The 26,188-nt window shown below is 32.3% G+C and overlaps 3 protein-coding genes across 3 annotated transcripts; 1 reads left to right on the plus strand and 2 right to left on the minus strand.

Moving 5' to 3' along the window:
• Nucleotides 1-1,208: 1,208 nt before the first annotated feature.
• On the minus strand, nt 1,209-7,106 carry LOC132715565 (sulfotransferase 1B1-like). Its single transcript, XM_060698575.1, has 7 exons — nt 6,817-7,106; nt 5,261-5,453; nt 4,463-4,619; nt 3,441-3,604; nt 2,871-2,974; nt 2,262-2,439; nt 1,209-1,665 (listed from the first exon to the last, which is right to left on the minus strand). Exons 2-7 carry the CDS (start codon nt 5,442-5,444, stop codon nt 1,541-1,543), a joined length of 912 nt encoding a protein of 303 aa, XP_060554558.1. The 5' UTR covers nt 5,445-5,453; nt 6,817-7,106; the 3' UTR covers nt 1,209-1,540.
• A 494-nt stretch (nt 7,107-7,600) lies between these two features.
• LOC132715563 (cytochrome P450 2J4-like) lies at nt 7,601-15,215 on the minus strand. The gene is made up of 9 exons (XM_060698574.1): nt 14,826-15,215; nt 14,290-14,426; nt 13,509-13,734; nt 12,776-12,902; nt 12,153-12,312; nt 11,599-11,735; nt 11,004-11,100; nt 10,153-10,359; nt 7,601-7,799 (listed from the first exon to the last, which is right to left on the minus strand). The coding sequence occupies exons 1-9, from the start codon at nt 15,020-15,022 to the stop codon at nt 7,624-7,626; spliced, it is 1,464 nt and encodes a 487-aa protein (XP_060554557.1). The 5' UTR covers nt 15,023-15,215; the 3' UTR covers nt 7,601-7,623.
• Nucleotides 15,216-22,273: 7,058 nt separating this feature from the next.
• On the plus strand, nt 22,274-26,188 carry LOC132715569 (uncharacterized). Its single transcript, XM_060698580.1, has 3 exons — nt 22,274-22,395; nt 23,366-24,781; nt 26,032-26,188. The coding sequence occupies exons 2-3, from the start codon at nt 23,385-23,387 to the stop codon at nt 26,186-26,188; spliced, it is 1,554 nt and encodes a 517-aa protein (XP_060554563.1). The 5' UTR covers nt 22,274-22,395; nt 23,366-23,384.

A 26,188-nucleotide genomic window follows, 5' to 3' on the forward strand; every position in this document is an offset into this window, starting at 1 on the left:
GAATAATTTAAAAACTTTTAAAGAAATTATTTATGAAATTCATTTTAATTATATTATAATTATTATTCACAAAAAACAACCATAATATAGTAGGTTATAGCTGACTCCATAAAATAGCTTTACGTGCATTATTTATTTTCTTGAGAATATTGAATATTTCAAACAGTTTCTAAAAATTAAGTTACTTTATAATTATTTTTCACAAATACCAAGCAAATTATCAAACAGGTTGCATACACTCGAGATCTCCACCTTTTTCAATTTTTATACTGAAACCATAAAAGTGCCATGTGCAGCTTTAGAAAGTTGTCCCGTACTTAACACCAGTGATGCTCCAGCAGTCCGCCTTTTCCAAAAAAAGGCGTGCCAAGCATGTACAAACCGTTAATAATTAATAAAGCAAATGATCAAAGATCCACTTGAATTGTGTTATTACTGTCATAGCTCGCACGCAACTTAAGACTGGAGAAAATATGAGCATAGTGGTACAAACAGAGTGGAAATGTCGCTCAAGCGTTTCCATTGGCCGCCGCACTTATTCAAAGGTCCATTTTATAGATTGCAGTGGGGTTTGGGAACAGGTTTATCAGTGTTCAAAAACTGTATCAGAACATCCTTGTAGACAGAATAGTTACGAATCTATTAAGATGGCAACCATCATGTACCTGATATGACCAAAGGCAGAGGCTCTTAACTTTTCAAAAAATTATTGATCGATCCATCTAGTTGTTCCCAATTGGTGCATTGAAAATACCTCTACAAAACCCAATAACCCGCTCCCTGATTGTGTCATCTTCAGGCTTGACTGCATATAAAAGCACTACAAAGCGGGTAGTAAAAATGTCTTTTAGCTGATATGATAAATCTTGATTGAGTTGGTTTCGGGAAATAACTCTTCGTCCGCCTGCAGCGAAACCATATTAAAAGTATTGAAACACGTTAAAGTGAAAGCATCCTATAGACGGTTTTCTTTTCGATTCTAATGCAAGGCCACAGTAGTAAGAAATTCCTGGACATCTAAGTTTTATTTTTAATTTAAATTTAAGTTAAATTTATTTTTGCGAATTACAGAAGAGGTCGTGGTGGGGCTTAGAAGAGAACTAAATATGGACAAGCTGTAATGTTTCAATTCGTAGGGAGTTTTCCAGTGAGTGCTTCATCGAAAATGAAGTGAAACTGGATTTTAAAGAAAGCATAACATGACCGACTTCTTTTTACATTCATGTTTTATTAGAGGTTTTCAGAATAAGATTGAAAATTGTTTGTTATAGTGTCTACATCAATTAAAGTTTCTGGGTTCAAATAAAATACAACTTCCCCTTTCTAAGTTAATAGCTCTCTCTCACACACATTTCATTTTAATGTGTGTACGTGTGAGCGTGTGTACGCATGAAAATTAACATCATATAAACAAATACATTTAATATTGTTATGTAAAAAAGTATAAACAAATATTTGTATAGCATTTATAAAAAATGATGTTCTAAAAAAGACTGAATTATAAAGTAAGTATAACAATGCATTTAATGTCTCAATGAATTCAAGATCTTGGGCCTGAGTACTTAAATTCAAAGAGTTTAGAGTTTGCCATCTCTTTGGTCCAAGTTTCATCAAACATTTCATTATCGGCACATGTAAACCAGTTCTTCCAATCACCAATTTCTCCTACAACATAATCAAAACAAAAATGGTTTAATAAAGAAAGTTTAATAAAACATAAATGTGCAGTTCTCTTCATGTTTTAGCTTTTTTATACTAGTACATGTTTTTTATATGCAGAACCAATCCTGATGAATTTTCCTCGTAATGAAATAATAAAACCGTAAAATACGTGTTGTGAAAAATGTTCTGGTTACAGCAGGGCAAAAGAACAAAAGAAATTTCAAGCGAATCGACGGTTATATTCTGCAGGTGTGCTGATTTAACATAGCGTGTGATACTCTACCGTCTTTTATTATTGGGTTTATTTTTCAATTTAAACACAGTCATATTATGAGGCATTACTTAACTAATTATAAGTATAAACATTTTTGCATTAACAATACCAAACAATTGGAATGCAAGAATCTTTGTTTCGTTGCATTACTGAATACCAGTCAAAATTATTGATGAAACGTTGAAGGAACTGAAGTTCCTGCTGATACAAATGTACTAGACTTTCCTTTGTTCAATTTCAAATATGCCTTCAAACTAGATCAAACTAGATCAGCCCGTGTAAAATAACATACATGAATTACTTAAATGATCTTGAACTAAAATACCTTTTCTAAAAAATCTGAAATTCTCACGAAACATCTTATCAACAATATGTTTAGGTCCTTGAAACTTGTCACTTGCCATTTTGTCAAATCCACACGCATTCAGTATATCTTTTTGCAACTGCTTATCAAGTTCAATATCTAGAAAATTCAGTAATCTTTCAAGTTCGGCTTCACCATCCTAAAATGTAGAAGTTTCATTTAGGAGAAAGTTTAACAGTTGTGCTTTAGTTATTTCAAGAAATGTTTTGTTGCCTTGAACATATTGTTATAATGAAACACGAGAGATAAAATAAGAGAAAACAATACCGATCTAAACCATTCAAGATACATCTAATATTCTTTTGAATTTTCAAAAAGTACCCATATTAGATAAATGTAAAATTAACAGACTGAAATGCTTTGAAAACTTTTCGTCTCACATTTTCAAGCAAATATCGAGAATTATTACATATATACGAGTAGTAAACTTATTTCATATACAAATATTGTAACGATTGATAACGCAATTTACTTAAATTTAAGCTAAGTCGCAAGATATCGGGTTTGAAAAAAATTGCAAATGCGAAACATAAGCGTCTGTGTATTGAAAACAAATATAGTAAACATTACTAGTTTAAGATCCTCATAATACATAAGGTGGATTGGAAAATCTTTTCCTTTAGTTATAACTTTTTCCCACTCCAGTAAATAATCTGTGTACTTTCCATACTCCACTGGAATATAAAAAAGAAGTAGATTTTCAATGAACACCGTAATATGACATTTTCGAGACACAGGACTTCATCTTATTAATAAAAAATATTGTATAGTGGTTATAAGCTATTCCTTTTATTTTCCATATCTTAATATCAGATATACTTTTATTCAATTTATTCGGCAATTTACATTATGTTTCTTATTTTATCAAGCTTTAACTTTCTAATCAAACTTTAACTTTCTTAGGTGTTTATTTCTTTAAAGCAAAAAATAGTTATTCTTTTCCATCTTTATGCATTCCTCTAAAATAACTTATTTATATTTTTAACTAAAACGATAATTATATTGCAGTTCTCAAATTTACAATCAGGCTATGCTTATGCCGGCCATGAGCAGGCTTAACTAAACTGAGTCTGAAACGATTTCAATTCTGTTTTTTCTCTATTTAGTTTCATGTAACTGTTGAAGAAAACATATGTGTACATTTTCCTTCCAAAAATATGGGAAGCCAGTCAGAAAATTTCCCATCATAGTCATAAGTTCGGAAGCCTTTCATATGGTTGTAGAACGAGACCGCTGTATCTTTAGGGTTTCGAACACATAAAATGGTCTTGGGTTTGGACAATGCTTTGTCTTTCGGAAGCAGTCTGGAAAGCAAGGAAAGTATACTAAATATAACAAGACTAAAACAAAAATCAATGAATTCTAGTGCTTGTTTTTTTATCTCAATAGAATGCAATTTTCATAAGCAGTAGATAAGATGATAAACGACGTATGTGTCTTGGGTGAAAAGGTGTAAATATTGCATATGTAAATACCTTATATAACTTCCAGTTACAGGTCAAATCTTTCAGCTTTATTATAATTTAACGTTGAACTTAATTGACTTATTATAAATGCAAAATCATAATGTGTTTCTATGTGATAGCCTTGTTAGATAATATACTTGTATGAATACATCTGCGGATGTTTTTATATTTAAATTTTCACCATCTTTATGTTTAAATATTGAATTTTGCTTAAGACGGTGCAAGGGGTGGGCGTGGATGGTAGCTGGATAAATCAGAGTCTGCAGTATTTTCAATTTCGCTATTTTTGGCCGTTCTTTAGAAATTCATTTTTTTTATTTTAAACAATCTAAACAAAACATTGTTTACTAAATAGCTTGTATACAGAATTTATTTTAGTTTGATTGTGTAGGAAGCTTTAAGCTTATAGACGCACTTTCGAATCCGTTCCTGGAACCAGCCAGTACTGAGCAATGAGTGTAAAGTTTCTTGCTCAAGGAAACAACGACTTGCCCCTGACGGGGATTGAACCCATACGGCTAGCGATCATTAGATTACTAGACGCGTTAACCACTCGGCCATGTCGCCACTAATAGCTTGGTAAAACGCTCCTAAAAATGTGTCATGGTCTTTGTTACAAACATACTGAAAAGCAACAACTTTCTAATAATTGCGTGTATTATAAATGTTACAATTTTATTTAAATCTCGGACAAACCTTGGCGGATAGTGGCTGTTAAGCACTCGAGGGGACGGAAGTTGATTGATCGCCGATTGTGGAACTATTTCAAGCATGCATCTTCCTTTTGTCATCTGGGTCAATTCTGCTTTCCTATTGTTGATCATACTTAATATCTCGAATAACCAATGTGTGCCTGTTATTTCATAAGTGATAAAAAGGATATTGTTGTAATAAAGCAAACAAAATATATTGTATATTAAAAGATAATAAAAGCATCATTTCAAATTAACAAAATTTTGGAAAATAATGTTTGAATGATAGGCTATACTTGGCGACATCTGGCGAGGGCGAAACGTCATGATAAAGTTTCATAGTGGATAAACAAAATCCCTGCATCATGTGTTGCAAGCCTAAACAAATCAACGTGTGCTCTGTCTTGCGGTTACAAGCTCTATACTACTTCGGGTCACTGTACCTTTCTATGTAGCTTTTATATTTGAACTTGAACCACTCTTACGATATCAATTAAATAGACATTGTGTATTCACTGTGTGTTCCATAGATACAAGTATAAGTACACTATCATAACTTATGATATTTTGCTTTGTTTATTTATATATTATCGTTGTAATTTTTTTGTAATTTTCATTACTTAAATCCATTTAAAATATTTTATACATATAAAAGTAATGCATTTACTTCATTAATTTAGGAATCTCCTTAAAAAACTGTCAACACTTTTGGCATTAACAATAAACATATTCTTAATTTTAATAAAGAACTAACTGTTTCATAACTATAGTATCACACTGGTATATGATAAATAACTGATACCTGTCTTTTGGTAAGTGCACAGCAAAATATCATCTGGTCTGAATTTAAACTCTGGCAGCATATCAAAAACTTGTTTCACTTCTTCTGGCGCGCCTTTCGGATCTGGGGTTATAAAACCGTCTCCAACATCGACACCTACTTTCATTTTTACCCCACCCTTATCCTCTATAATAACACTGGTCATAGTGATTGTCTGTGAGTTTGAAACGAATAATTATATTCAGACAATATAATAATATAATAATTGTAATCATGATATACATGTATGTACATTATGTTAAGATATAATTCTTTAAAAGCACATTATGCCTCAGAAACAAATAAAATTTAACTTCTTTAGAAAGGGCAAAAATGATTTTTTAATGTTTAAATGATGGTTTTAGAGAATGGTAAGTGCTTGTTGCCTGAAGAAAGTAGAAATAAATGTGACATTGTTTGTCATAAAAGTAGCAAAATGAAAACAAAGTAGTACTTTAACTTCCATACAAAATACTAATTCACTTTAACTATTCTTACTGCCCAAAAGCTTTAGGTGGAAAATATGGTTCAGGTAATTGGACAATGAGTAACTATTTGGATACTTTAAAAGTACACCAAAATTTGAAAGCTTTTGAGGAGTAAAAATAAAAGCATTATAGGCATAATGGTCCTTAAAACTATATCAAGATACCGCAAAACATCCACAATAATAAAATTATATGAGGCTAGTTTTTCAGTACGCATTATGCTATGAATAAAATTGAATAAAATGTAATATATGTTATTATGGTTTCTAAAATAAATTAAACAATAATGTACATACATGTATATTAATCGATAAAATGATCATTAAGACCCCTTTTCTGACGACTGTTCCAATATATATTGTTTCAAAGCAATACTTTTATATTACAAATCGACACGTTAAACATAGATTATAATCACAATGGTCAAAATGCTTTTACTTATACTAATTTCTATACACATCCCCTGTATATAATAAATACTCGTACATTAGATATATGGAAATGAGTATGCGTTGTAGATAATAATTATATGTTTTCAATCAATACAACAATTATCCGTAGTATAAACATGCTATTATGTTATTCAATAGTAAAAATGTTCATGTTTGTTAAATTGGGATAAACATGATATATCAGATCTAAAAAACTAATTTGAGTAAACAACAAATAAAACCAGTGAACATTTGTGCTTTGCAATTCCGTTATATAGCAATATAAGCTATTTTGAGCATGTATTATAACAGAATAATACTTTGCAGTTTACAAAGCATGTAGTATTGTTATCATAGACATAAATAATTTGTGTAAAAAAGTAATATGTTTTATAATTGATATACGCCTTGTTTTTGATATATCATTAATTATGCAGAGCATTTTCATACCATCAGTTCAACATGCAAGGTATAATTTGGATTTAATACCAATAAAGTAAAGGTCATATTCTTCTATTAAGTTTCTAACAAAAATCTGATAAATACTGTGTTTAAACAGCATAACATGTAATATTTTATATTTATATAAAAACTACAGATGCAATAAAAATGACCATACCTTTATATAGGTGTCCTTTTTTATTCACCTATTGTATACACATTCAACTTTAAACGCCGTTTTTATCTTAAATCAAATTATGCTGACACAACACCCGATGATTCTACAACCTTAAAACGATATGTCCGGTATTTGAATACTACAATATGCACTTTCCACATGCTAGTAATATTAACGTATAGAGTTATTATAAACCTTTTTATACACAATCTGTCAGTTCTGACCTATTAACTACAAGGTTGAAATAAATCTAGGTAGACGTGTTTGTATAGACAGGACTGTCCTTCCTTTTAACCTTTCAGTTAGTCACATGACACATTGTTCATTGCTCGAACATAAAGTGTATGTATATTTATACCGAAATCTTATATACTTATTCTTTTTACTATACACTTTATACCTTGAATACTTTTTGCCTTGAATGAATAAATCTTTTCTAACTCATTTAAGATAAAAACAAACAATGAAACAATTATTTGAAAATATTTCATTAACATATTTTATTTCTTAGTATATATAATATACATGTTACAGTTTACAATCTATACAAAGAATTACAAATATCCTTTCAAGACATGTTTAGAATGGAAAACAAAGTCTTATTAGTCATGACTTAACGTAAAGTGGTGTAAGTAAAATATAATGTATAATCAGCAATTTATAGAACGTTTCATCGTTAAAATATGATTAGATCTAAATTATAAGTAGGCTTATTCGTTCTTTTTCATTGCAACAAATAGTGACGAAAGCACAATATTGTAAGTTGTTTATCTTAATAATATGATTGGATTCATTGTTTGTATTGTTTCATCTGGAAACAGCTTTCAAATGGTATGGTAAAGCAGTGAGCGTTAAAGCTTGAATGCCCTCCATTGAGTACTCTTCTCCATCAACTTGTTTGAACTGGAACTTCTGTAGCAAATTTGAAAATATCAGAAACAACTCCATCCTTGCCAAAGGTTCTCCGATACACAATCTGGGTCCTGCAAGAATAGATATTTCCTGAGATGTGAAAGCGTCTGACAAAAAACTACATCTCCGATTTAACTCACACGATTATATAAAGGTTTATTTAATTCTATGTTTGATCAACTTGTTCTTTTAGCGACAATGTTCATGGTTACTTGAAATTATTAAGGCCTTACTAGAAGAGAATGGCAAATAAAAAAACTGTAAGTGGATTCGTATAATTTGGCATTTATTCTCGAGTATTAACTATGCCAAACCAAAACACATTTTAGATTTTACTCTATTTTCTATGCTGTATGATAAAGCAAATTCAAATTTGGCTAAATATACGCATGAAATGCACTCATAAATAACATACATGTTTGCATTTCAAGCACCTTCGTTCTTGAGTGATTTAATTGGAATTTGAAAGACTAATTTTATAGTAAACGGATCAGGAATAGCTCAAAAGTTACATTCAAAAGTTCATATTTGTGTTTACATTATTTTCTCTTTTTTTTTTTAAAAACATATTCATAAAACAATGGTAAACACATTCCGTCGGATATACAATCGTTAATTCATTTTTTAAATAAATTAAAACAAATTTAAACACAACTTGAAATGTGACCATAGGACAGGGATGCCTCCGAATCCCACTGTTTTGTCAGTCCACTGACAGACAGTGTAAGATTAAGCCAGGATAAATATAGTTATTGTATATAGAACAATGTGTTTTATTACCCCTCACTTTTTTCGTAATGTTAATTTCCCATAGGCCTTTGGGAGTTATTCTTACTGTTAAGTGTACCACGTGACTAAGAATTTTTTACTGTTACATAAGTAACATTATTTGTTAACAGTATAAAATCTGGTCACGTGGTCTATTTTCTAAACAAGTAAAATGGTTTCCTGCGGGGATCATTTTTTAATGATATAAAGATATTTCTTTTATTTATTTCCAACATTGTTTGGGGGATAAATAAACGTTTTACCAGGAATAAAGTTGACAATAATCGATAAATATAGAAGAAGGTCTTTGGAAACCGACGACCGTTGAAGTCCTAAGACCGGAGAAGGTCGACCGAAAACAATTATTTCTTTTATAGAAAATGATTTAATACCATTTTCTGAATAATTCCGAGCAAAAAAAAATAAAGTAAACACACAAGTTTACGCAGAAAATATCTCTATTTAGTATGGCAGATGCCACTACAAATATTTTTTTTGTAGATTTTCAGTAAAACAATTTATTGTTTGTAAAATTTGAGATAGATATTAAAGAAACATTGATAGTTTTCAAACACATCATTCAAGTTTTTCCACCTTAAACGGTAAACTAATTATAGAAAATAAGAAATATCCGTAATAGTTTTTTGTTGTTAATTAGGTGTAACTCGGACTTATTCCCTAGAGGTAAATCCGTAGCGTACCGGCAAACGGTATTTAGCTATGTTTTCGAAAAGGTCAATTAACCAATCGTGTACGGTTTACAGGTCACATGCTCCTCCATGTACCGAAAACAGGTCACGTGCTCCTCCATGCCCCAAAAGTTAAACGCGTACCAATACCCTGTGGTCTACGAAATAAAATGGCCGCCATTTTTCTCTCGATTCATTCTTATTTTCGACGATAGGGCCTAAGCCATCACCAAAGTAACTATGACTCTCATAAAATTTAGTTTTTTTGCACCCTAGAGTTCTTTTCGTGTATAAAGTATCTTTTTGTTGAATAGTCAAAAAGTAAACATCCGTTTTCAACGGAAGTAAGTGTAATGTGAATAATTTTGTGTCAAACTGGAACATGCAGACGATTAAAGCATACAACAAAGGATTGTTTAACAATTTTAATTTTAACGGACAGACATCTGTAGGATATCATCGTTATTTTGTAAATGCACTTTGTCTTTGCGAAGAATATTCTGGACACAGAAGGATCAGATTTCACAGATCATAACCTTATAAATGGGTTAGTGTTTTGTTTTCTAAATAAAACACAGCTTATTGTATGTTTATGACTGGTAGATATCATGACTTGCTTAAAGAATAAAAGAAAAACTGCTCTTTAAGTAGGCCTACAGTACACTTAAAACTTGCAAGGTAAGGACAGTTGAGTTATTGCTACTCTTGGTTTATTTTTGTTACAGTTAGATTTAGTTTACAAATTCAGATCATCACAGTATTTGTTCGGGGTAATAAAATAAATAACACGTGGGTTTGTGTGTAACAGTAAAAATATCATCCCTCGTAAAAATACTGTTACCCTCGGCTACGCCTCGGATAACAGTATTTTCTTCGGGATGATATTTTTACTGTATCCCACAAACCCACGTGTTATTTATATAATATTCAATTAAACAATTAAACATTAAATATTCGAATAACTCACCGTCTCCGAAAGGAACCAGTCCGTCTTTCCTCAATACATTCCCGTCACTGTCTAGAAACCTTTCTGGCATGAACTTCTCCGGGTCAGGCCAGTATTTAGTATCAATATGTGCTGAATACAAATTAGCAATTATAATGGCGTCTTTAGGTATGTCGTAGCCAAGTAATGTAGCATCTTGTTTAGCAACATGAGGCAGTGAAAATGTTACTGTAAAACAGACAAAGTAATTACTTTACCAATGTAAATAGAAAGATTGTGTATTTACGAGCTCGTATAGTAAAACGAAATACTTTACTAATGAAAATTGAGAGATTGTTTATGTAAATAGGATAAATAAATACTTTACTTATAAACATTAAGAGAAAAGATAGGTAAATATATAGTTAAAGGCCCAATAAGCCGAAACATTGCTGTTATTTCTAGTTTCAAAAGCCTTTTTTTTTGAGTGTCCTATTATAATTTCCAAACATGTTCTCATTTACCATATATAAAAGCACTGTTTTACTTCCTTTGTATTTTGGCAAGTAGTACACTTATAATAATAAAGTGTTTTGTATGGAAGTCAAATTAAAATTTTGTTGATATCATTTTGATACCCTTATCAAAAGTCAGTTTCCATTCAGCGCTATTTTCGTCAGGTGATAAGCTTCATAATTGTTCTACGTGGTAAATTATTACAAATTATAACACGCATGTTTGCTTTTTCAACAGAAAGAAAATCAAGATAATTGGGATAAATAGTAAGTTACTTATGAAAAAGACCGTGCATGTACATGCAAAAGAGATATTTAACTTGTACAAATATATGCATGTAGTTAACTTTGTCTAGGAGGTGAATATGGTGTATTTACGTGTATTGGAAATTCGTTGCAGCTCAAGCAATGTGGCTTGTGTGTAAGGCATCTGGTTTCTATCAGACAGTGACACTGGCCGCCCGGATCCAACCACCTAAAATAACATTGTAAATTAGGCATTATGTGATATTTTATGTGAACCAATTATCTTGTTTTTTAACAACACATATTTGTGTTTTCTCAGTTACTTTTTAAAAAAAATACATTCACTTAGATGATATTTAAAATCCTTGTTTATATATCAAAGTGAGGCATTTGTTCTTTGTTCAACTAACTTCTTACTCTAACCATAATCCTAAAAATTATCCTAAACTTACCATAATGCGCTCCTAGCCCTAAACTAACCAAAATGTCAATACAATCTTAGGCCCCGTACCTTAGAATTATTCTACGAGGAAAGGATACAATTCCGAGGTTCACTTTTTCTACCTCACAATGTAGGTTAACCCTCACTTTGCATGTGAAAAGTAAACAAACTCACCTCACAATGTAGGTTAACAAACGCACACACATACATATTTCTAAATGGGGCATTAAATCCTGTAGTAAAAGAATTAATGATATATAAAAAAGAGATCATAACAATGTTTACCTTTGATATTTCGTTAAAACATCTGCTCTGTACATCCGGGTACATAATCATATAAAGCAACGCCCAGTCGAGACTGGTTCCCGTGGTCTCTCCGCCAGCCAGGAACAAGTCAACTATTATCTTATATACATTCGCCTCTGGAATTAAAATTAATTAGTGTATTAACGCTCCCCTTTAAAACGAAATTCGAAAAAAATGACGAGGCATAGCAGATTCATTATTATAGTGTTCTCTATTTTTAATAATTATTTACTTGTTAATATTTTTATGACTATCTTAATTTAATTATACAATCCATGAGTTACTTGAGAATGTCTATTGTTTGTTTAAGGGATGAACAATACTAGTACATGTAGTATTTACAACAGCTGAAGACTAAGCATGCTCCATATGCAGGTATCATTTCATACTTCTAGGGAAAGGGCTTAATCTTAAGCTTATTCTCGCAGTTTTCGTTGGAAATAGTTTCAGTTATTATTAGAAAAATACTTTATTATTAGAATATTATTTGTTTTTTTTTTAATATAGTTCTTAATTTTCTATCGACAATTTACCAGTAAAAAGCTCAGGTTCCGACTCGTCCTTAGATGCTTTTATGTACAGATCAATAAAATCTCGTATATTCTCTGGATCAAACGTGACTTTGTGATCTTCTATCGTCTCAGACAGATAAGACTTCACACGTTCTATCGCCGCTGTTCTGTTTCTTATCAACTGTAAAATAGTAACGATTTGTTCTCGTAAAAATTGCCATTGGCTACAACAATAAAATACATGTAGTTTATTTTTTCAAAGACGTAGGAAGCATGTTTTGACCTTTCCAATTTTTAGCAGTGAAAGATTTAGCCCACGCCATTTCTATTTTCTGCTAGGTCAATTGATTACAAACAGTATCTAAACCAGGACAACCGGTGCAGTGATTATGTATAATCTAGATTAAGAAATTAGATAGCTAGTCAGCAAATTTGCATAAAACTGTAAACACTGGAAAGGTCAAAATAGATCATTCAAAAGAACATCGCGACATTTTTTCTCCTTTTCGGGCAATTCAAATGACTGATTTTTTCTTATTGTGTGATGTACTGTTATTACTTAACATATTATTGGCGTTCATTATCATTGAAGTAAAATAATTTCTATCAGTCGGATGTAACAAAATAATAAACGGATACAATACCTCTTTTCCAGAAGGCCATGTGCGAGTTATAGGAAAGAAGTTTTCCTTTGCAAATGGTGCATTTAGTTTGAAAATTCCGTCCAAGACCTCTGTCAACTCAGAGAATTTTGAGTCACTATACTCAAACCTTGAAAATAAGAATAATGCATAATAGTGTGCACTGAGGTCTAGAATTCCAAAATATAAAATTTGAATTTCTTACATAGATCTACTGGTGCATTTAAAAAAGATAAATATGTAAAGGATAATTAGGGAATTTACTTTAAAAATAAATTAAAAAATGCATTTTTGTGCCTATTCTTAGCCCGACTGGAGTGAAAAGCGTTGCAATGCTTTTTAGAATCGTGTTATTGTTTTACAATTAAAATAATTATTCTGGAATAATTTTGAGCGAATACTCTTAAATTCTGCACATAAATTCTTAAATTCTTGGTCTATAACTTCATCAAATGGAATATTAAGATGTAAACATTATCTCCAGTCCTGTCATGTCAAAAAATCCAGAGGAGGCCCTTGAATTATGGGTAAAAAGTGTTGTTTTATTATTTTACTTTCTTTGTTTCATTATTATTATTATTTCAAATATTATTTTCCCAAACTTACTTAAATTAGTTAATTAATTAAACCCAAACTTTATCTTGAAATTGATCAATTTCCGCCATCTTGTTTTACGGAATCAAATGGGGGACAATATAGCTCTGTGAATGAGGTATGCAGAAAAATGTGTACGCACCTTGCTCCGAACATTACACTACAAATGATATTTGTTGCAGCCGACAGAAGGTAGGGTTTCATTCGGATAGGGGAATTGTTTGCATTCTTCAAAATCGACGCCAATACCAAGATCTCTTCTCGTATACGCTCTTCTAACGTCAATTTTCCGACACCAAAATCACGCAACGCTTGTAACGTAAAACGACGTAACGTCTTCCATCGATGGCCACTGTTGTAAGTTAATCCTGAATATTCAATGTGATATATTGTAGTAAAATAAAGCAAAATAAAAAGAAAAGTATTTAGATAAGGATCGAGATGCTTGCGTTAATAATTTTTAATATCATAATATTATAGTTTAATGGTACATTATGACTCAAGTACGAGTAATTTTTTCCCTCCTTAAGAAAGGACAAACAAAAGTTTTATAATGTTTAAATAATGGTTAGGGAGAATACTAGACGTTTATCACATGATGAAAGTAGCTCTGAATGTGAAATGATTTGTCATATAAGTAGCAAATTGTAAACAAAGTAGTATTTTGACTTGCATTTAAAATGCTAAATTACTATTACTAACTGCCAAAACAAAAAACGCCATAATTCAGGTATAAGGCCAATAAGTAACCTTTTTGAAACTATAAAACGGGACACTAGAAATAAAAAGTTGACAAAATGTCTCTTAAAGATTGATATTGTTCCAATACAATAGTAAAATTCAATCTTAAGAGACAATAATTTCTATGTAAGTGGTCTTTATTTGAGGATTGTCTTAAAACACCGGGCTAACTGTATGTTTACCCGTTCCTTTAGAAACTCCAATCAGAGGTGCAAACAGTTGAGGTCTGTCCGTGAATATATCTGCCTTCTTTGTGAATGCTTCATGAATCGCGTCAAATCCGTTTAACATTACTATAAGCGTTGACCCACAATACAATCTGTTAAAAAAATAGAATGTTCTTAATAAATTAAACTATTTTGTTGTTGTTTTTCATTTAGTTATGTTTTCATTATTATTGTTTAATTATTATTTTTATTTCTTTTTCTATTTTGGGTATTGAAAAAGACGCATTATTACTTCGAAATAAATATGCTTAAACGTAGTGAATGTTAAAATTAGCAATTTGGAAATGTCAATCTATTTTGTTATATAAACAATGCATGTTTACCAAAGTGCGTAAATGCGCGAGCATACGCTCCTACATGTTTATATATCATGTTCTCAAAATAAACCCGTGGAAATACTTGAAATTAGAAACGCTGCAGCATTAGCGTATATACATGTACAAAGCAGACCGTCATTTTAAGCTGGGCACTTAATTATTGAAATAAAATACCTGTATACGTTTCCATATTTTTCAGCAAGTTGCGTGAATTTCTTGTATCCTTGAGGGTCTTTCTGAAAAAGTCGTATATTTCCAATAACTGGCCACGCAAAAGGTCCCGGTGGCAATGATTTTGACCTCACGTGATTGAACACGAGCCAGCTTATTAATAAAACTAGTAATAAAAGAGTTAAAGTTCCTTCCAACATGGTAATCCTTTGCTTAGAATATTTAGTTTAAAAGTAACAAAAGGCGTCTGTATAAACAACTGACTCAAGCGTGTAACGAATCATTAACTGTTAAAATGCAATTCCGACTGCAGTGAACTTTGATTTAATTCCATTGTCAGTTCACGTGTTACTCATGAGAGAACTAGCTGTATTATATTGACATACTTATACAATGTATACTTATCATGATAAACATCGAGGCAGAACGAACATCACTATGGTTATAGTACGCAGAAAAAAAGCTTCACATGAACTTGTATATGATAATGAATTCATTGACATTGGCGACTGGTCCATAACAGCAATATTTACGTACAATTTCATGAATGTAATAAACAATGAGTATTCATAGCCCGCGCTTGAGAGACGAATTCTGTCACGTGATAATGCTCGGATGGTTCTACTTTGGTTTTTCGCAATTGCAACTTATCGTCTCTTTCCGTCAAACTTCGGGTATTTTATATATACAGTGTAATAGCCGAGATGTTCCGATTGTGGTTTTCGCGCTGTTCAGGAAAGAAGAGTTTTTTAATTAGACAAATAAAGCTGGAGACGATATCATTTTCAGAGAGGTTTGAAATCTATTCCGAATTAATTTATGCCATGTCAAACACGCTTTAATCTGTTACATAGCCAGTGGTTATAATTAACCATTAAAGTCCAGGTCAGAATATAGTGCGTGCCTTATCACGGCTGTACAGTGTAATAGATATACAGTGGAACCTGTCTAATCCAAACTTGCTCGGACAAAAATAAAAGTTCGGATTAGAAAGGTTTCCGGATTAGAAAGATCTGCAGATTTGATCATGTGAAGGCGGAATAGTTTAAGATTTTTGCAATCATATAAACTAACATTATTGTTCATATTTATACAGATGAAAAATAAATACAAACAACAACAAAATACCATATATTCACTCAATTTTATAGCTGAGAGTATTCACAACCATGTACATTGTTCTTTTACTCTTTTCTACACTAGATCATCATTTAACAATAACAGAGTAGGGCATGTACAATACATAATCAGTGTCACGCTTTTTTAAAAAAGGAGTCAATCATTGTCTTTTTTTGTGTACACTTAAGACTAACTATTTTCCTTTCAGTCATACACTTTAAATCGTTAGCTATCTCTAAAAAGCTAGTGTCATTTTCCTGTGCAAAGTTTTTTAGTTAATTAGCTAGCAACAGAACATGCGAATATGACATTTCAGAACAAGGAAGTGATGTCTCCGTCGAAATGATTTCTTCCACAGGGTCACATTCAATCGTTTCTTAAGTTCTATAATTGTCCAGCAGAGTTTTCTACCAATCATCGGAAGAATCCTCAATCTCTGCATCCTTATCGATGTTGTGTATGTCTTATATCTGAAGATCGAACTGAGCAACAAGTGTAGCTAAGGGAACATCATCATCCTCAATAAACACATGTTCTGAAAATCCTACTACACCAAAGCACCTTTCTATCGTTGTAACTTTATCATCTTCCCATGCTTTAACAACCCTCCCTATACAGTCAAGAAGAGTCACTTGTTTACATCAACTGTATACGTTTTACACTTTGTCAATGGCACTTAGCAATGACCTTAACACGTATTTCCTGTAGATGGCATTGAATGCACGAATTATCCCTTAATCTAGAGGTTGAAGCTGGGATGCAGTGTTAGCTGGAATGAATTTTAGTGTTACATTAATAAGGCGTATATCATGACCATGCGAAGTAGCATTATCTAGCAGCAATATCACTTTTCGTCCTTGTTTACGCATGCCCTTAATAAAATAAAAAGTAAAGATGTACAAAAATAAGCAGTACGAGTAGCAGTCAGACACTACATAAATCTTTCGTTTTGACGTTTGGGATTAAAGAGTTAAAGTAAGTTGGGCATAGTTTTTTCGTATTTTGTAAATAAAGACCGGTTTATGATAATAACGTCGAGTTGATAATGCTTTCCACCCTAGGTCGTCATAACGTTTTTTCAAGTAGCACCTATGACTATTCTGACAGCCACGTTTTGAATCATATCTAATTCATGCTTTTCGCTAGTTGAACAATTATCAAAATGTATACTTCCATAAAAATTGGCGGATAAATGTCAAATATAATGTTTCTTTTGTATTTCTGTAGTGTGTAAATTTTAGACTACGGAGAAAATTGATCATTGTCCAAGCTTTGTTTTTAATATATTTCATATGATTTGACCATGAACATTTGTTTGATAGAACAACTCCTAAATGTTTGTAAGAAGAAGATTCAGATTTACTTGGTTTTGCAGAAGCAAGGGAGGATGCTGAGTTTTGATATCTTTCCGTTATAAACGAAACCAACCATTCTTTAGACCATCGGTAACTCTTTTTGTAAATTACAGTAAGTACATTTGCAGTATCTTCGGGTGTATCAACGACGAATATAAACTTGTGTCATTTGCAAAAAGTTTGATGTTGACGTCGATTTCAATTAGAATGTCATTAAAAAATATAAGGAAAAGCAGAGGATCGAGATTAGATCCCTGAGGAACACCAACCCTGACGTAAAGAATAAAAGATAATGATCATTGGACAGTGACTGTTGCCTGTTACCTGTTGTATAAATAGCTTTGAAACCAAAAAAGTAAATGTCCACGAATTCCAACAGATGACAATTTAATAATGAGTCCTTTGTGCCATACCCGATCCAAAGTTTTGCTTTTATCACAAAATACGATTCTTATTTACTTTCCATAGTCTATTGCTTCACAGAAAGAATTATAAAAGATTGACGGTTGATTTATAGTTGAGTCGCCTTGGCGGAAACCAGACTGATATTCTTTAAAATATTGTTGCTAATTAAATGATTATAAACGTGTTTGTAAACAGCGTTTTCTAAAACCATGCTTAGGGAACAGAGAAGTGAAATTGGTCTATAATTACCAATGACATTGGTCTCCTTTTTATGGACTGGACATACATTTGCAACCTTCCATTGAGTTGGGAAAGTACCGATAGACAGAGAATGATTAAAAATATCTGGCAAAGGAACAGGTAATTGAGACGATATATCTTTTAAGACGCGATTGTTAATTAAATCAGGGCCAACTGCTTTCCCAAGGGGTTGTGTTCGTAATAATGGTTCGATATCATATGGTTCAAAGTGAAGTGATGATAGAGTTGAGGAGAAAGACTAATTTGATGGAATATGTTCCCCATCAGGTACGTCGAGAAATGTTTGTTGAGCGAAGAAATGATTAAAGGCATCAGCCTTTTTCTCGTTGTCATATAGAATATCTGAGTCATCGAGCAGAAGAGGAACAGTTCTTTTATAACAATTAGGGGAGATAAACATTTTAACTGTGGCCCACCATGATCTATTGGATGTCTTATTAGTAAGAGTCTAAGTTAATTTAGCGGTATATTCTGATTTAGCTTTTCTAATTAGGGAAACTATTTTATTTCTAAGTTGGCAGAATTTTGACCAATCCAAAGTTCGATTAAGAAGCCTAGCTTGCTTGAAAAGACGCTTGCGTTTTGCGAATAAGTCAATTAATTTCACTTTATTTCTATTTTGGTTCTGTGGGTCTGAATGTGGTTAGCTTATTAGGGATATATTGGTTAGAATATTTATATATGTTAGATGTACATGCAGAGACTTAGTGGTAAACATTATTGTTGCGAATGGTCTGCCAATCAAATTGTTCTAAAGAGTATCTCAATGCATTTTAATCTCATCGGTCGTACAGCCATATTTGACGGGAGGGAGTCAAACATTTTGGTTAAATAAATTTAAAAAAGTGCAAAAGAGGGACAATGATAACGTATTTACTGATCAGAAACTGGTTGGCCAACACCACTTTGTACCTAACTACGTAAGTTTTTTAGAAGAATAAGATCAATTATTATGTAAGGAGAAGTTTCAGTGAAGTGAGTTGGATCTTTGATACATTGAGCAAGCCCACATTGGTTTCAAAGGTATAAGAGTTTTCGCTTGGATGCCGGTATGGCAGGATTCAGGTTAAAGTCACCAACAATTGTAATGTTTTGATTCCCATGATAAAGTCAAAAGATTGTTCAATTTTAAGGTCATATTGGGCATCAGAGTTTGGAGGGCGATAGAAAAGTCCAATACGCATCTTGAGGTTCCGCTTTAGGATAAGTTCAATCCAAATATTTTCAATATCTAAGAATTCTAAGTTATGCCTTTGAACATTCTATAAGCTAAATTTTCTTTGACGTATAATATAACACCACCATATGTGTCATGTCTTCTGTCTCTGCGCTCGGGAATATGAAAGTTGTTTAATAGTGGTTCACTTGTGCTTACCGATGAATGGAACCATGTTTCTCTGAAAGCTATATATCAAAAGAATCGAACTCTGTCTTGATAATATAAAGTTGTGGTAAAGGACATTGTAATGAAGAATGTATACGCAATATAAAATATCAAATGATGTATCAAATGATGCATGTTAAAAAACGGGCCTGGATGCGGATAACGTCGCAACGCTGTAAAGGGAAAATTGTTGACCAAGATATTATCAAACACAGAGAAAACAAAAGCTACATTTTTGGAAAAAGGAAACTAAATTTCTATAGAATGCTCTAGGCTTTGAAGAATATGTTTTTGTCAGTCTTTTAATCACAACTGAATGAGAACGACTGATGTTAGCCTGGATATATTGACTGAAAGACAAGCATTTTTATTTATATAGTCATTTTTATTTGACCTTGTCCTCCTTGAGCTTTCCCCGCGACGAGAATGCCTCGGTGGAGAAATGTTTTCGCAATAATTTCGCCACTTTGAACTCCATGACAATTATTCATCATTATGCGGGAGCAAATAGGGATTGAAAGCGGTTCTTCCTCGTGACTTTAGATATTGATTTTACATACAACAGAAAAAAAGTCAATTTTTCAATGATTTATAGATCATGCTTTTGTTTGAATGTAATATAACATTAAAACATATTTACAAAGCAGTCTGAAGGAAAGTTGTAATCCTTCTCGCAGTTGACATGAATGTGATTTTCTTACTTCGACCTCTGGGTTGCGCTATAAAAATCCTTCACACATCGTGTCCCAGTGCTATTCAAGCAAGTTATGAAGTTGACACCACAAATAGACTTATCAACAATTGGAATTTAAGTGTGATCTTTGTGGGAGCGACCTGGTTGATTCAATCTTCTTACCATTATTGTGATCATTTATGGCATGTTATTTCTCTTTAAGTTTAAGAACTTGCACGGAAATGTTACGGACGGATGAAAAGACAACAGATGGACGCACGGAGGCCAATCTTATAATATTCTCCTCGCGACTTGACAAGGGATTAAAAAGATGGGACAACATTACGTGCAACAGGAAAGAGGTAGTGAATTTCTTTCGTTTGTTTCGGGTTGCACGGTGACACTGACACAATACTGGCCACAACGCTCCGAAAATATAATAATTAGTTGGTACAAGCGCATTAGTTAAATCTTATAAGTCTTAGAATGCAAGTTTTCTTCCTTTCGGTAATCGATCAGGGATTTGGATGGAAATGAGGCAAAAGGTTCTCTGAATGAATTCGCTCGTTAACTCACGAACATGTGCAAGATTATGACATTCAAGAAGTGTATAATTTATTGCAAGCTATAAAAAAATGGAGCATCATCTCCTGTACTCGGGAGTGTTCAAATCGATATCTAAAAGAGGTATTTGATCATTAGAGTTTATAACAGATAGAGATGGTGAATTTTCTAAAAAGGGATTAATATCAAATAGTTTGATCAGTTTGCCATAATATAGCGTTGTCCTTTCAATTCAGATGAAATATATTTACACATGGACGGTTAAAATCACTATTTGGTAACGATAAATCTACTGGTTTATTATTTAAAGGTTTTTTAGCCATATCAACTACTTTCATTTCCTCGTATTTTTACGTGGCTTGGGATCCAACATGATATGATTGTCTTAGTTTTTAAAATATCTTGAAAAGGCATAAGGAGTTTTTAATCATAATTAAAGAAAAAAGAACAAATATATTGACATTGTGTTGTGAAAATTATGACAACGCTAAATCAATGGGTTTAGAAAAAATAAATCAAATTAAGATGCATATTTCGGGATTCTCCATGTTGAAGATTAAATACTGTTTAAACCTGTGTAATGGAGCGTAAGAGATGTTGTACTTTCATTTTTATGAACAAAAGCAACGGCGCATGAGTATAATCAAGCCATGAAAATGTACGAAATTACATTATATTCTCCCCAAATAAGTTCAGAATAAATCAAACCTGGACGTGTTTGTATAACTTTTTAATTTATCGAGTCTACAGAAATCTTCTATTTATTAATGAATGGAACCCTTGCTCCTTAATTACTGTTGCTGATGTGTGCCGTGTAGATGTGCATTGATCTAGGAAATATGACTAATTTGGTTACAAAACAAACAGGTAAAGAAGATGCAAGCAGGAAACAGATATTCCGTAGCTGATATATATCGCCCTACGGGTAATACGTACGCTGAAAATTACTGCAACATAAATTTCTTGCATACTTCGCCAAATACAGAATATCAATAAAATCTTATTAAAAGAGTGACATATTTCAAAGTTTTACATTTTTTGTGACGGATATATTTTACACTTATCAAAAAGAAATTATCGTGTTAATTGTTTTTCATTTGATAAGGTTTTGAATATATTATGTATCGTATTTGCTAAATTGAGCAATTTTACCGCTAAATACATATAACTGAAATTAAACTTTTTTTCTCTGAGAAATATATCAATAAGGCACTACGAGAAAGACAAATATATATAACGATTAAAGTTGACTTGAGTGGTATTTTAACTCACCGCACTTGACATTAATTTAACCCATTTAAGTTATCTTAAAAAATAAAGAGGGTCTACCCTAATTCATGCTTATATCAAAAAAATAATTTGCACGGTAACTAGTTTTAACTGCTTATGTCAAATCTTGTAAATAATTTAAAATACCTTTGTTTTGCAATTGTATGTGGGTATTTCATCATCTCAGCTAGTCAACTTAACACGTTTAAAAATCTGCACAATTTTGCACACCTGCCAAATAAATTAAAGATAAACGTACCCAAATCACACTCATCAGGTGATCAAAACTACCGTTATCTATGCCACGTTCTAGCATTTGATTGGTGTTACATTTTCATATTTTTAATTTCATTGGATTGTATTCATAGAATGAAAATGTCCCAACATTAAAATTAGAATTTATTGTTACCGCTATTGTTATCTGAGCAGTAGGTTTTATCAAAACTATTAAGATAGAGGCACACAAAGAGAAACTTTGTTTATTGTAAGTCATTTTATTGGTTTGAAAATATTCACGATTTCATCTGCACAGCAATATTTGTAGTAAGTGAATTTCTTTATATATTTTTTTTTACCTTTTTTCCATTTCAATTTATCTAATGCTTTATTAAGCTTACTTTATATTTACTTTATATTTACTTTTTTACTTATTATCTATATATGTATTCATGTTTTGTAAGGCGGTCTAAAAATTAATTTGATAAAAACATTCAGCCAGCCTGAACATATGTCTACGTAAAGTGGGTACGTTTCGTGACATCTTCACTTAAACAGTAAGACTGTAGTTTACATACTTTTAACTGCCTGTACTCTCATCAAGTTGTTCCGTCTTGAATTAACATGGAGCCGTCGACTAACAAGAAGAGTTTTCAATATTATTTAAGAGTTAAGAGTTTTTTTTTTTAATTCAAACAACACATTAGCCGAAGCCCCCTTTCGGGTCCAGTGCAACGCCTTGTATACGTTTTTTTTACTGAATTTCAGTTCTCTGGTTGAAGAAAAATTAACAAAATGTATAGGAATAAAGAGAAGGCTAATTGATAGTTTAATTGCAGTATAACTCACATTGTTAACTTTCACTCTAAGTGTCATAAGAATCTAAGTCACTGCCGGTGCAATTGCTGCTTTCGACATCCCTCACTGAGTCAGGCTCCCCTTCTATAGATGTTTAGTGTATTGAGAGAAGTTTTTACTTATCTCTTATCAACATCTCTTATATTCTCCTGATCAACCAACGGAACTTGTATTCAGTCTTAAAACATGAATTTTATGTTCCAATGCTAACAGCCATAAGCTAAAGCACGATGTTCGCCATCAGTCAACATAAAGAGTTCAGGCCTAATAATTCTTTATAGTTTCAATTTTATAAGAAAATAAACAAAACTAAAAGACAAATACAATTATTAGATACATATATTTAATATTTACAGCAACACGTTCTAAATAAAATTCAGCTACTGGAACTTAGTTTTTCATGTATCGTCCTCAATGATTTTAATATTACAACTTTCAGCTTGAAATGGTAATCAGTCATGCCAACGGATACCCAAAGACACCTGTCAAAATGGGTGAGCGACTACATGAACACGCACGGCTTCGACCACCAAAGAATACAAGAAAGAATTCATCTCGCTAACAAATGTTCCAGAGCTAGAGATATCTCAACTAAATGTATAACTAAAGATGAGGCCATTGAGAAAGTATATGTAGGCAGCATACGTGAAGGTATTGGAATGAACTTTTGTAACGATACTGACATTCTACAGATCAATCATTCTGTGATTTGTGTTGACGGAAATACAACAACACAAAATGACAAATTGCAATTCCAACTGGAGCAAAAAAGAGCACCTGCAGGTTACACATTACTGAAATTAATGCGCAACGATTCTGCTTCTGCCACTTATGAAAGTTTGAAGTATGCTATGGTTGAAAAGACAACAGGTCAGTATCTTTCAAGTAATCTCTACATGACCAAACACGATGATGTCTTCCAATATGGAGACGGTTACATCAGCAAGCAAACACGTTACAGAAGCCGAAATGGTCCATCTATTCCAAAATATGTCGAAAAAAATTGGATTCAGAAGTTTATCCTATCACAAAGGAATTTAATAGACCAGGATATGGATTTTGTAAGAGCTTTCCCTTGCCAGGAAAATAACATTTTGGGTGCATGGAAGAACAGGAATAGAAAATCTGGTTGGCCAAATCAAGAGACTATAGACAAAATTATGTCGCTACCAATGTATGTTGTTCCGGTGGGTAAAGAGGGAAGCATAAATGAAGATCTGCAGTGGAGAATATCTTTCACCATGGCAGAAACACATTTAATCCAGGCGTTTAATAACACTCAATCTAAGGTAATTGTCCTACTGAAGCTGATAGCAAAACACATTTTGCAACCGCTGTGCAGTGGCATCACTTCCTATATAGTCAAGACAGTTATGTTATGGCAAGCTGAAAGCATTCCTCAGGAAGAATATAGCGAGGAAAATCTTCTCTCAAGACTGGAGGATGCACTCGTTTTCCTAAAATCAGCTGTAGGAAATAAAAGCCTCCCGAGTTATATGATACCACAGAAAAACCTTCTAAAGAAACTGAAATTTCTCCAAAGCAATGGATTAAAATTGGTGGATGATTATTTGAATGGCAGCCTACACAGTGTAGACAGCATTGTGGATATAAGTGAAACATTCCGTGTATCTAATTTGATAGACAGTTGGCATACCCGTGTTTCAAGGTGTTTTACAACAGAAGAACTGGCAAACCTTTACACAAAAATGTTTACATATAGGTCATTTTGGCAGATTTTATCTTGTAATTCATTTACAAATGATATTCCGAATTTCATTTTAGAAACTGAACAAGCTACCAACATGAAACTTACAAGTACTTCAAAAGAAGTTACGATGCAAAATTCTGTTAAGTACATCAAAGTTGATTATTTCATAATGTCACTCTTGGTATATTGTATCATTAACATTGCACTCCATTCAATTATATATAGAGTGTTTACCAAGTTGAGTTTCGATACCATAATCTGTGTATTAGACCAAAGAACAAACGATCCTTACATGTTACATGTTTGGTTAGATTTTCTACAATATTATGCCTTCGTTCTAAATACGTTGGGTTATTTTTTGTTGTTGTTGTCATACAGATTAAAATTTTAAATAAGTGAATTTTCAGCATTGTGAGATTTTAGATCAGTAATAAGACGATTTTCATTTTTTTCATACACACAAAACAAACTCTTTGTACCATAAAAGTTAACAAAACTAAATTTTAGCAATTATTTGTATTAGATTGTTTGAAATGCAAACCTTGCCTTGACAGATATAGTGCTAATCGATTTCACTTGTGGAAAGTTTAGTATGCCTTCGTGATGAGAGCTTGTTATGGGAGTAAATGCAATCACTTGTTGTAATTACCATTGAAATTGTTTTGTTATCGTGACTGTACACTTGAATTCCACTTTTTTTGTCCTAGGGACTACCGGACAGCAGTACTGTAGCACACGGTATTTTGTCTGCATAAAGATATCAATTAAAATGGACGAAACTTTTCCAGGGTTTCAGCACCCATGAAGATACATTTTGTTATTTTTCCCAAAATATTCTTTATATAAAATTTTGATAAAATGCCTACTAATACAAAATATCATTACTGCTGGATCGGTGTCACATGACTGAGCTTTTCTGACCTGTTGTATCGCCGAGTTGTATAGATGCAATCATGCCATGGCAAGTTGAAATATGAGTGACAAAATATGATAAACAAGATCAACAAGGAAATGCGGCGTTCAATGAACGCAAAAACTATCTCTTAAATTAATTAGATAGTCGTTTAGTGGAAAATAAAGAGATACAACTGCGATTTAACATAATTTAGTTAATCTATTCATGCATGAATTTTGAAATAAAACAATCTCGCCATATCATTTAATCATTTATGCTTTACTCATATGTAAATTAAATTCTGATTAAATTGAAACTGACTGGAAGGACAGTCACATTAATAGAATAGGCGTATAGGAACATGGCTATGATACACGAAGTATTTTTCGCATTTTTGAATAATTAATATCGTCGATTTTGAATAAAGTTATCATATGGACTCAAAGAAACCAGTTTTTATAATATGATATTTTGGTTATTAACATTTCGTAATATACAGAACATTATTAACTTTTTTGTGGGTTTTGAGTAACACCGACACTACAAAGATCATATATTACGACTTTCAAGCTTTACTCGAGGTGGAAGACCTCTCAAGTCAAGTCAATCGTGGGCGTCTTGCCGTTGAGCCTTTATTGCTGGATTGGGTTTGGTGA

This window comes from Ruditapes philippinarum, unplaced genomic scaffold (genome assembly GCF_026571515.1).
Source record: "Ruditapes philippinarum isolate M1 unplaced genomic scaffold, ASM2657151v2 ctg1962_1_1_1_1, whole genome shotgun sequence".
Classification (NCBI taxonomy): Eukaryota; Metazoa; Mollusca; class Bivalvia; order Venerida; family Veneridae; genus Ruditapes; species Ruditapes philippinarum.